General features: G+C 37.3%; 1 protein-coding gene across 1 annotated transcript in view; it reads left to right on the plus strand.

Moving 5' to 3' along the window:
- LOC119429058 (zinc finger protein 513-like) overlaps positions 1 to 6,141 on the plus strand; it is an 11,944-nt gene extending 5,803 nt beyond the window's left edge. The window contains exons 4-7 of the mRNA XM_037696774.1: positions 512 to 649; positions 1,414 to 1,923; positions 2,361 to 2,545; positions 5,527 to 6,141. Of these exons, the coding sequence (XP_037552702.1) occupies positions 512 to 649; positions 1,414 to 1,923; positions 2,361 to 2,545; positions 5,527 to 6,141 (1,448 nt within the window). The remainder of the gene's footprint in view (positions 1 to 511; positions 650 to 1,413; positions 1,924 to 2,360; positions 2,546 to 5,526) is intronic.
- The last annotated feature ends 5,758 nt before the right edge of the window (positions 6,142 to 11,899 follow it).

Below are 11,899 nucleotides of genomic sequence, written 5' to 3' on the forward strand. Positions count from 1 at the left end.
ATTTCAGCAGTCATTCAGCAGAGCTTAGCAGTCAGCTAATTTCAGCAATCATTGTGTAAATTTCCACAGTCATTCAGCAGTGTTTAGTAGTCACTTAGCTAATTTTAACAGTTGTGTAGATTTCAGCAGTCATTCAACAAAGCTTAGTAGTCACTCAGCTAATTTAATCAGTGTTTTATCAAATTTCAGCTGTCCTCAGAAGGTTTCATTAGTTTTCAGTAGACTATCAGCAGTCACTCAGCAGGTTTTAGCAGGCAATTAGTGATAGATTTACTCTGCAGTATAGCAGATAGTCAAATTTTTCTAATTTATGAATTATTTACAATAAATATTAAAATTTGTGGATAATGGAACTGCATGTAGGAAAAAGTTAAATTAACGAAACTTTAGAAAATATTGGTGCATGTTTTGTTTTAATTGTTTAACCCAGATGTTTCTGTTACGTTTTTAAAAGTTGCTCAAGTTGAAGATTTGTTTGTCAATGTTTGTTTTTCCTGCTTTCTGTCTTTAGATGTAACGGTCTTCTCTCTGAGCGTGGAGGAGGATGACCCCTCGGCACCATCAAACTCCGCCTTCCCGGCTTTACTCTCCTGTAAAGGGTGTGGTCACTTGATGGGGAACACGCCTCTTGGGGCGGGACTTGACCTTGGTAACGTTGAAGTTTTTGGGCACTAATCAGACAACGCAAACCCTTACAGATTACCATACGTTTCCTTGGTGTAACCTTTAAGCAGTTTTTTTTTTTTTTACTCTGAAAGTATGGTAATCATTAATTTCCAAAAACTCAAAAGGACAAAAAACAGCAAAGAGCTCAGTGTCCCTTGCCCAGACGTGGGTTACTGGGGACCGGAGAGTGTGCTCCAGTTATGGGGGCATCACTCTTCTTAGCCTCCCTGATAAGGTCTATTCAGCGGTACTCGCTTTTCCAGTATCCCTAAATAGACCTTACAAGGGAGGGTCTGTTCAGGGGTACTGGATAAGCGAGTCCAATCGTTGGTCAAACCTCAGATCCAGGAGGAACAATGCGGGTTTCGGTCCTGGCCATGGAACACTGGATCAGCTCTTTACCCTCACTAGGGTCCCCAAGGCGTCATGGGGATTTTCCCATCCAGTCTATATGTGTTTTGTGGACTTGGAGAAGGCATTCGACCATGTTCCTTGGTTTGCACCATGTGTGTGCGTGTGTGTGTGTGTGTGTGGGGGGGGGTGCTCTGTGAGTATGGGATTGAGATCCTGTTGCTATGGGCTGTTCGGTCCCTATACAAGTGGTGCAAGGATTTAGTTCGCATTGCTGGCAGGAAGTCGGACCCCTTCAGGGTGGGAGTTGGACTCCGCCATGGCCACTCATTGTCATTGATTCTGTTCGTAACTATTATGGATGGATAGAAGTAATCATATATTTCTTGGTTCCAGGTGTGGGTCTGGACCTGGGAGTGGAGCTGTACTGTCTCACTTGTGAGAAGGGCCTGCAGAACGCTGCCTCAATCACCTCTCCTCAGGTGGAGAACTCCAGCCTCTCTGACAGAACTATCAATTGTCACTCTACCAGGAGGAGGAGGAGAGGTGTAGGTAAGATCAGCAGCGGCGCCGACCTCTCTCCCAAACTGTACTCGTGCTCTCTGTGTGCCTTCGCCTCTCGTTACTCCAACCACCTGAAACGCCACATGAGGATCCATGACGGCCAGAAGCCGTACTGCTGCCCTGTCTGCCCTTACGCCTCGGCCCAACTCGTCAACCTGCAGCGGCACGCTCGCACCCACACCGGGGAGAAACCATACCACTGTCCAAAATGCAGCTACGCCTGCAGCTCGCTCGGCAACCTGCGGAGGCACCAGCGCATGCACGTGCAGGAGCGTCCGTCAAGGAGAGAGAAGGAGAAGAAACGAGGGAGGAGGAGAAAAACAACAGAAGGATGTGAAGAAGGTATGAAACACAGAGGTGTTCCACAAGGATGACTGTTGAGCCCTGAAAAAAATAAACAAAAGCAGTTTCTTTTGCTCTGTTATGGAAATCCATTCTACATTTTCCATCATGCAGTTTATTCTGTTTGACTCATAATTTATGCTAAAAACTCAGTATGTTTAAATAGAAATCAGAGTCAGGAGTTTTATTTTTTACTTTCGGTGTATTGAAAAGAGGAAGCAGAAAATGAGGAAGAGAAATTCTCTCTGTTTGAGTGATCAACCTTAAATTGGCCACTGCTGAGCATTTAGGAGAACTTAATTTTTCTGTGACACATCAGCTGGTTAATTACCTGAAAATATTAATCTTTGTAATAAACACTAATAGTTAGAATAAATACTTATTTTTTTTCTGTAATTAGAGTTCTTATGCTTTTCTGTTTGATTCAGTGGTGTCAGATTTGACCTTGAGGGTGACCCAGGACTCGTCTTTCCTTCAGACGTTGGGAAGCCTCAGCTCTCCCACAGGGCACCTCCCGGTCCTCCTCTTCCCCCTGTGCTGCCGGGTGTGCGGCCTCACCCTGGAGGAGGCCGACCTGGAGGGGGACAGAGCTGAAGTGGAGGCAGGGGGCGACGGAGGTCAGGTACGTGAAGTCAGACTGTGGGATGTTTTTTATTTTTCTGTGAAACTAATTTCACATTAAAAACTAGGCTTAAATGATGTTTTAGCATTAACCCTCATCGCTATGGCTTCCTGCTTTGTCTCATGTTAAGAAGTTTATTGATGTTTTTAGGACTTTTGACACATTTTCCATCAATTCTGCTCAAAAAGAAACATTTTAGGAACAACATATCCATCAAAGTGAAACAAATCAGTTGTTTTGTTGTTGAGATCCTTTTCCTGAGGCCTGAATAACTGCAAAGAAACCTGAAGTGACACGAAGTTTGAATAATATTCAGTATTCTGTTTTATTGTCAAAGTGTAAAAACAAAGCAACAACAAAAACCTCTAATTAAGTTAATTTTATTTAGTTCAAAGTCTCTGTGTCGTGAGGTTAAATCAAATTTACAAAAATATGGAGTTTAATCATCATGAATCATATTACATGTTTTTAATTTATTATTAATTGTGTGAACGTTTATGAAGCATTCACACTGTTCCATTTTTCTTCTGTAAGTTTTTCGGCAGGATTCTCGTCCCGCAGTTTTCAAGCTATTTAAACAAATCGTTTATCAAAACGTTCCGCTCTTTCAGCTTATTTCTGCAACTTTCAGCTTTCCACTTCCTTCTGGTAATCTCAGCTTCTTTCTGCTTTTTCAGCTACTTTTCAGCTGTTCCATGCCAATTTAGGCTTTTTTCAGATAATTTCCACTTTTTTGTGTTCATTTTTGCTTCTTTCAGCTGGGTAAACCTTTCTGCTTCCTTATGCTAATTTAAGCTTGTTCTACCCTTTCAGCTACTTTTTAGCTACCATAATTTCAGCTGTTTTGAGATAAATTCAAGTATTCTGCTACTTTCAGCCCGATTAACTTCTTTCATCTAATTTCAGGTTGTTATGCTCCTTTCAGCCTTTTTCTGCTATTTTCAGCTTTTCAATTCAACTGCAATTCAATTTCAACTACTTTTTAGCTGTTTTTGTGCCATATTTAGCTTTTTCAGCTAATTCTACATTTTCAAGGTCAATTTTAGGTCATTCCACTTCCTTATGGTAGCTTAAGCACCTTTCTGCCTTTTCAGCTACTTTTCAGCTGTGTTTTGTTGTTGTTGCTATTTTCAGCCTTTTTTTTAGCTAATTTCCTATTTTTTGTGCTAATTTCTGCTTATTTAAACATTATTCAGCAAATATGTGTTCTTTCTGCTTTCTTCTGCTAACTTAGGCTTGTTCTTCTATTTCAGCTACATTTCAGCATGCTTTTAGCTAATTTCAGCAGTTTTTCAGCAAGTTCTTCTGCAATAAGCATTCACACTGCATTTTTGCAGGAAATGCAGTTTCTCTAGTTTTAACTAAAAACTTCTTATACATTGTTAAGGACTAGATGTATAATTGTATGTAAAATAAAGCGTTCTTTCTGGAGTAATAATATTAAAGAAATATTCAGCAGCTCCAGAGACGGACCAAGTGTGTCTGAGGAGTTTTTTTTATTTTTTGTCGTTATTGGTACAACATGAATATTATATTTGAGTATGTGAAGTTGTAATAAAATCTTAGCCGTATTTTGTCTTTTCGTAGGAATACTTAAATTCTTTCAGGCTGCAGATTATTGCGGTGATTTGTTTCTATCCGTCAACAGGTTTGAACTTCAACCTTACAGTCAAAAATCTGGGCAAGAAAAACACTCGACAAACAAATTTGACTGTTTTCATTATTTTATTACTTTGTTTCTGGACTCTAATTTTTTAAGGAGTACTCAGATTTGAAATTTAAGTAAAACTAGAGAAATTGCATTTATTGCAGAAGAACTTTCTGGAAAAACTGCTGAAATAAGCTATAAAACATGCTGAAATGTAGCTGAAATGGAAGAACAAGCCTAATTTAGCAGAAGAAAGCAGAAAGAACACACATTTGCTGAATTAGGTTTAAAAGAACAGAAGTAAGTACAAAAATTTGGAAATTTGCTCATTTCAGCTTTTTTTTTAGCTAAGAAATTGCTGAAAAGGCAGAAAGAATCTTAAACTACTTGAAGGAAGTGGAAAGAGCTGAAATGAGCTATAAAATATGGAATTACCTGAAAAAGCTAAAAATGACAACAAAAGAGTTAAATAATAGCTGAAAGAGCAGAAAAAGCTGAAATTAGCAGAAAAAAGACTAAAGAATCATAACAAGCTAAAATTCGCATAAAAAGTTAATTAGGCTGAAAGAAGCAGAAATGAGCACAAAAAGTGGAGATTATCTGAAAAAAGATGAAAAGCAAAACAGTTGAAAAGTAGCTAAAAAAGCAGAAAGAAGCTTAAGTTATCAGAAGGACATGGAGAGCACATTTTTGCTGAATTAGGCTGTAAAAAGTTGAAAGGAGTGCAAAAAATGTGGGATTAGCTGAAAAGAAATCTAAAGTTAGCATAAAAAGCTAAATAGTAGCTGAAATAACAGATAAAGATGAAACTTTCAGAAATAAGCTGAAAGGTGCATAACAAGCTGAAATTAGCAGAAAGACGCTAGAAAAAGCACAAAAATGTTGTAGTTAGCGGAAAGGATCTGAAAGGAGCACAAAACGGCAGAAATCTGCTGAAAGTAGCTGAAAAAATGTTTAAATGTGCACAAGGAAGCTGAAAGAAGCTGAAGCAGAACAAAATGTGAAAGGAGCAGTAAAAGGTTGTAAACACATCTTAAGATTTTGAAGGATGTAAAATGAGCTCAATTCATTTTCTATGAGGAAAACATGGCAGAAAAGGCTAAATATTTCAAAAAGCTAAAGTTGCACCAATGCCCAATTTTAAAACAGGATTGTCTTGAAAGAGCTGAACGTTTTGACGATTTGTTGAAATGGCACAAAAACTGTGGAAAAAGAAAGAGGCTGAAAAACGTACAGAAGAAAAATGGATCACAATAGTGTGAATGCTTCATAAACGTTCACCCAATTAGAGCGTCAGCAGACAGAACACCTTCAACCAGATCTTTGTTTTCAGGTGTGTTGTCGCTGCTCGTTGGACCTGCTGCCCAAAGACTGCTCGGGGCCGCCCTGCAGCCCCGTGGCTCCCCGGGGGTCCAGGCGGGGTCAGTGTGGCGCCAAGCTGTACCACTGCCCACACTGCCCCTTCCTGTCCTACTACCCCAACCACCTGACCCGCCACTCCCTCACCCACTCAGAGGAGAAACCCCACCGCTGCCCACACTGCTCCTACACGTCCTCGCACCTCGACAACCTCAAGCGCCACGCACGCGTGCACACAGGTGAGAAGCCCTACCAGTGCCCGGCGTGTAGCTACGCCTGCGGAAACCTGGCCAACCTGCGGCGCCACGAGCGCATCCACTCGGGCGCCAAGCCCTTCCACTGCAGCGTCTGCGGCTACTCGTGCAACCAGAGCATGAACCTGAAGAGGCACATGCTGCGGCACACGGGCGAGAAACCGTATGCCTGCGCTGAGTGCGGCTACACCACTGGCCACTGGGACAACTACAAACGCCACCAGAGGAAGCACGGGCACAACACGCACAACTGGGACAAACATGCCCCCATCAATGGGCTGGGCTGGGGCCAGGAGAGTCCACGGAGGCAGAGTCCGGGGCCAGAGGAATGTTAGCTCTTCTGAGAGTGTGTGAGCTTTATAGAAAACGCTTAACTTTAAAGAAAACTGCTAAAAAACATCCAGGTGTTAGACAGTGAAGGATGAGAGTGTGCTGACAATCATCCACAGGGCACACCGTATCTGTGGTTGTCCGCTCAAATGCTCCCAAGAGGAACGACAATCAAACAATCGTAACAAAGTCCAGTCAGTGCCGAGGGGGAAAACCCTTCAGAACTTTAATGCTCTTAAATAAAAGACATTGTTGGCTGTACATTTTATCTGATAGATAACCAGGTCAGTCATGGCTTAACTCTTCAAAATATATATACAGTAGTCCCTTGATTATTGCAGGGGTTACGTTCCACACACCACCGCGATAGATGAAAAACTGCGAAGTAGGAACGCTATATTTATTTTAGTATATATATATATATATATATATATTTTAAGATATATTTTTTAAAACTGTTTTTCAGCTAGCTACAGTTAGCATGTTAGACGGTGAAATATATAGAGCGTACTGCTGTACGTCCGCTGCACTAGCTAATTACCAGCTAACTGAGTAAATGCTACGTCAGCATACACATTATAGTTTTTCTGATTATGTCTTCCGTACGGTTTCATTATCGAATTCAGCATAATTTTGATTCTTTTAGTCGTTCATATATCAAAAAAAGTTCAACTTGTTCAGGAAAAAGGTGTTCTAATGTTAGCTTTTTGTATAAATTTCATACCAACTTTTTGGGTTTCATTAAATAAACAAAGAATGTTTTAATTTTATCTCATTTCAACCCTAAAGTTTTTCTTTAGCTAAATTTAGTTTTAAGCTACAATTGTGTTAAATTTAGCTTTTAGGTCCAGTATAGCTAATTTTAGGTTTAAGCTTCTGTTCTGCTTGTTTATTTCAGTTTTAGTGTCAACGTCTTCAACAAATGTCAGCAGAATGATTCGTCAGCAGAAAATACAAAACAGTTTTAGCTAATTAGCTAACATCAGCTCGTCTCAGTTTTGCTTTGCAAAGAGAAGAGCAGAGGAGAAGTAATATTGGTTCGATATCTTTACTATTATAAATAAATATAAACTACAGAAATTGCATTTTGTGCAGACACAGTGTGATGCTAAGTGCTTAATAGATGCTGAAAGTCATGGAAGAAGCTAAAACTGAGTTGTTGAAGCTCAACACACAAGAAAACAAAACGGAGACAAAAGCTGAAGAAGTTTAAAAACAAAACTGTTTTTTAAGAAACGGAAGAAACCATAATGCATTTCTACTGGGAAAACATTTGTAAATAGTTAAATATTTAAAAAGTATAAAAGTTGCAAAAACCAAAAGTACCAACGCACTTATCTCCTGAATGAGCCGAATGTTTTGATTTATGAACAGCTAAAATCGCAGAAAATGTGCAGAAATTTTAAAGATGCAGATTATACAAAAATAAAAACATCAACTCTGGGCCAGCACTTTTCTTGGCTCTGGCGCTTTAGTATGGAAAGCCATTTTATTCAAAATTAAATAAATAAATAAATAAATAGTGTTATTTAAAAATTATTATTAAATATTCCATTAAATAATAAATAAATAAAGGTTCCCAAGAAATAAAACATTTAAATAGAAATGTTTAGTTTTTTCCTAGATTTATTTCAAGATTTATTTTTTATTTATTTCAAGATTCATTTTTATTTATTTCAAGATTTATTTATTTATTTATTTCATAATGGAGTTTCATTTTGTGACTCTTTTATTTTGTAAATCTACTTTACATATTTCAGGGGCTTTTATTTTTTTAACCCCGTTTTTCATTTTAAGCTCTTATTTCATGTTCTTAAATTCAAATGAGGGGGCGGGGTTTTTTCTGTGGGGCGGGTCTAGTCAAATCATCATAACAATGTGATCGGACCTGAGCGGTCTCAATGCAGCCCATCTATGAGTTTTATAGACCAAGCAAATCAATAACTAAATCAAAAATAAAATAAACGTTGGCCTCTCAAGTCTCACGCATTGACCGTGAGACACACGCATTTCATGACGTGCACACGACACACTTTGTATTTCTCACACAAACTCACACGCAGGCCCAGCCTTTTTTTAAGAGGAACCAATGTGCAGCACAATGTTTCCACATGGGCTGGAGCACAATAGCGGACATGGCTGTAGTGTTGCCAACTTAGCGACTTTATGTTGCGAGTTTTCAGACCCCTCTAGCGACTTCTTTTTTTTTTTTTTAAAGCGACTAGCAACAAATCTAGAGACTTTTTTTCTGTGTTACTGGAGACTTTGGTGACTACATGTGAAAGCACTTCATCTTGCCCTAAGCCCCTCCCACTTCTAGCGGGTCAAAACCTCATTCCAAGCTCAGACCAAAACTTGAGAGCCCTGAGCATGGACTTAACGTCTACTTGCTTAATTCATGGTTTGAAGGTAGTTGGACCAAGCAGAGTTCATTGGAGGGAATACTTTGCTGTGATTGGTCAAAAAAAATATTGGAGTAGTCCGTTTCTGTGAAGCAGATGCAATCCGCTAATCCTGACTAGACCCGCCCCACGGAGAAAACCCCGCCCCCTCATTTGAATATAAGAACATGAAATAAAAAGAGCTTAAAACGAAAAACGGAGTTAAATAATAAAATTCCCTAAAATATGTAAAGTAGCTTTACAAGGTAAAAGTGTCACAAAATGAAACTCAATTATTATATAAATAAATCTTGAAATAAATAAATCTTGAAATAAATAAAAAATAAATCTTGGAAAAAACTAAACATTTATATTTAAAAATTATATTTCATGGGAACATTTATTTATTTAATGGACTATATATTAATAATTTTTAAATACTATTTATTTATTTATTTAATAAATTTTGAATGAAATATTTCTCCATACTTTAGCTGACATTGTATTCAGATACAATTTTAAATTTTAATAGTTTTAATGCTTGTGCTTAGATATAATTTGTCTTGATCTAAAGTATATTTTTAAAAAGGGAAGCAGATTGCATATTTGTTCAAAATGTCATAAAAAGCTCACATGACAAAATATTCTAAATTAACTGATATATCTAATTTTTATTTTTTCATTTAATGCTACGTTTTCACATAGAAAAACAGTTTGATTTCAGTGTTTTGTAACTTCGTTCTATGGTTAAAAATATATATATGTTAATACTGTGATATTACATTTATGCAGCATCGCTCACCCAACGTCCAGCTCAGCTTGGATTTAAACTCAGGTGCCTTCATCAGACAAAAAGACTCTAAAGTTGCACTGAAATTACATTTAATGGGGCAATAATGTGTGTTTGTGTGAGCGAGTGGGAAAGTCTGAGTGGTTTTCTATATTTTCTACATGTGCGTGAATCATCTCACCAGATTTAAATAGATTTGATTAAATATTTCTGGACATTTTTCATTTTGTCTGCAGAGTTTCTGTGCAGTTTTCATCTCAGTCTCTGCTCACGCCTGATCGAATGGGCCGTGCCTATTTTCTGCTGAAAGCTTATATTCACAAAATTACTTGGAAGCATGTCCGCAGGGGCATTAGAGTTCAGGGGAAATAAGTCGAATGTAAATTTTATTAACCAGGTCGGAGAATGTTTGATGTCTGTGAAGCTTTTTAAAGCTAAAATAAAGATTTAAAGAATTTATATTTACAGTTTTTATGCTCGTTGCTACCTCGGGTTGTTTCAGAAATCGTCAATAAAAGTGAAAAATTATGAGTTTTGTTGTTTCTTTATAGCCAACAAGATACAAACTTTAAGAATTTTATAGTATAAGACTTGTTGAACAAACTAAACTATTCTACGTGAAAATAAAATGTTTTTTTTTTCTATTTGTGAGCATATTTGAGCTCCAAAACTATTTTTTAAACCAAACTTTTATAACTTGAAATGTTTGTTTTTGTCAGCAAAAAAAAAAAGAAATTCTACTTTAATTCTGATCTTTAGCTTTTATTTATTTACCTAATAATAAAAAATATATATATTTATTTCATTAATAAAACTGAGCTACGTCTTGTAAAAGTCCGTTTTAACAAATTAAGAAACACGTAATCTGGGTCATAACATAACTGCCTTCATTTTGAAGGTTTACACTCAATAAATCTGCTTTATTATTGCTTATATTAAAGATTAATTATGTATATTAACCTGCTTTCCCTTCATTTTCATTATTAGACGTAGAGGAAGATTAGTTGGGTCTCTTAGTTAATCCTGTATATGTAATATATTGTTAAAGTCATGTTTATATATTTTTTAAATGTTTTATAAATTGTTTTTTCTCAAACATGCAAACAAATATAAAGAAAATATGGAATAAATGATTATATAAAAAGTAGGCAAAAATACAGTAGAATACAGATTCATGGTTACATTTCTTCAAAGGGCAAAGTGCCCTCTTAAATTAATCCACTCCATCAGTTTTTATTATTTATGCTTTAACTCACCATTTTAATATCAACCCCATTTTTTTACATTTATATTTACTCCTTTTCAAAGAAAACATTAATTTATTTTATGCAAATGACATGATAATTTGTTTTTATTTAGCCAAACTTTCAATTTATACATGTCCTCTTTCCGTAAAAGCTGCAACATCATCATCATAGCACCAGATATCTTTAGGTATACTTAGACTCAAAAGAGAAACAGCTGTGGACCGAACACCGACCCCTGCAGAACACCACAAACAATAACCAAACATTTACCTTGACAAACCTGTTCCTTAAATACCTCACAGCCCAGTTTAAAACTATACCCTGATTTATTCCTTAGCTTCCCATTGCTTATTGACACATTCTGATTTGTTGCATTTAAACAAAACACTCCTAACAAATCAGACAATCCAAAGGGGCTTGTAACTTTTTACAAAGATAACAGATGATGCGCACGGAAACAATTGGTACTGGTTGAGATTCAAGATTGGTTACAGCTAGTATTTTTTTCATTCTTGGTCACAGCCTGTGACCAAGAATGAAAAAAAAAAAACAAACATTTTGTACAAAGAGTTTATTAAGTTGTGTAATGTAAAGCAGAATGCTAGGTTTGTAGCATCTTAGCTAGCGTGTCTATAATGCACGCCGCTAGCTTAGCGTTACTTCTAGTTGTGCCGAGCTCTCTAAAATAGTTATTGAATCAAGTGTTTAATTATAGGTAAATGTAGATGTTTAAAAACTCATTAAAATACATCACGTTGCAGGAAATGGCATCTACATTATTCAAATTTTTTGGGGGGAGGACCCCCAGACCACCCATCAGTGTGTGCCCCCCACATTATGAATGCTTCTGACGTCAATGACCACCACATTGTTCAAGCCAAGAGCCATTGTCAGCACTGGGGGCTAAGCACCCCTAAAGGTCAAATTCTAGAATCACCCCGGTCACAGGAGTTACTGAAGATTGCATTTCTGAGTAAAAACAGCACCAAACAGTCAGAGAAAGAACAACAAAGTCTATGCTCAATAATCCAGGTACACAATCCAACATTTTTCAGTCAGGTCATCTGGACAGTTTCTTTTTTTTTTTTTTTGTGCTGAAACGTTTCGCCTTCGATCCAGAAGGCTTCATCAGTCAAGGAAACACACAACACAAAACTGAATCTTCCCCCAACAGCTTACTCCAAAGTGGGGAAAAAAACAGTTTTGTTGGTGCTAAGATGGTCTCTCAACAAAGTCCATACTCAATAATCCAGTCAGAGAAAGCCTGTTCAGACCCCCTCTCCTACAGTTTGATACTGGATTATATTTGCAGCTTTACACTGAAACTGTCTCACATCATTTGTAT

The sequence above is a fragment of the Nematolebias whitei genome, chromosome 23 (genome assembly GCF_014905685.2).
Source record: "Nematolebias whitei isolate Nwh7 chromosome 23, NemWhi1, whole genome shotgun sequence".
Taxonomy (NCBI): domain Eukaryota; kingdom Metazoa; phylum Chordata; class Actinopteri; order Cyprinodontiformes; family Rivulidae; genus Nematolebias; species Nematolebias whitei.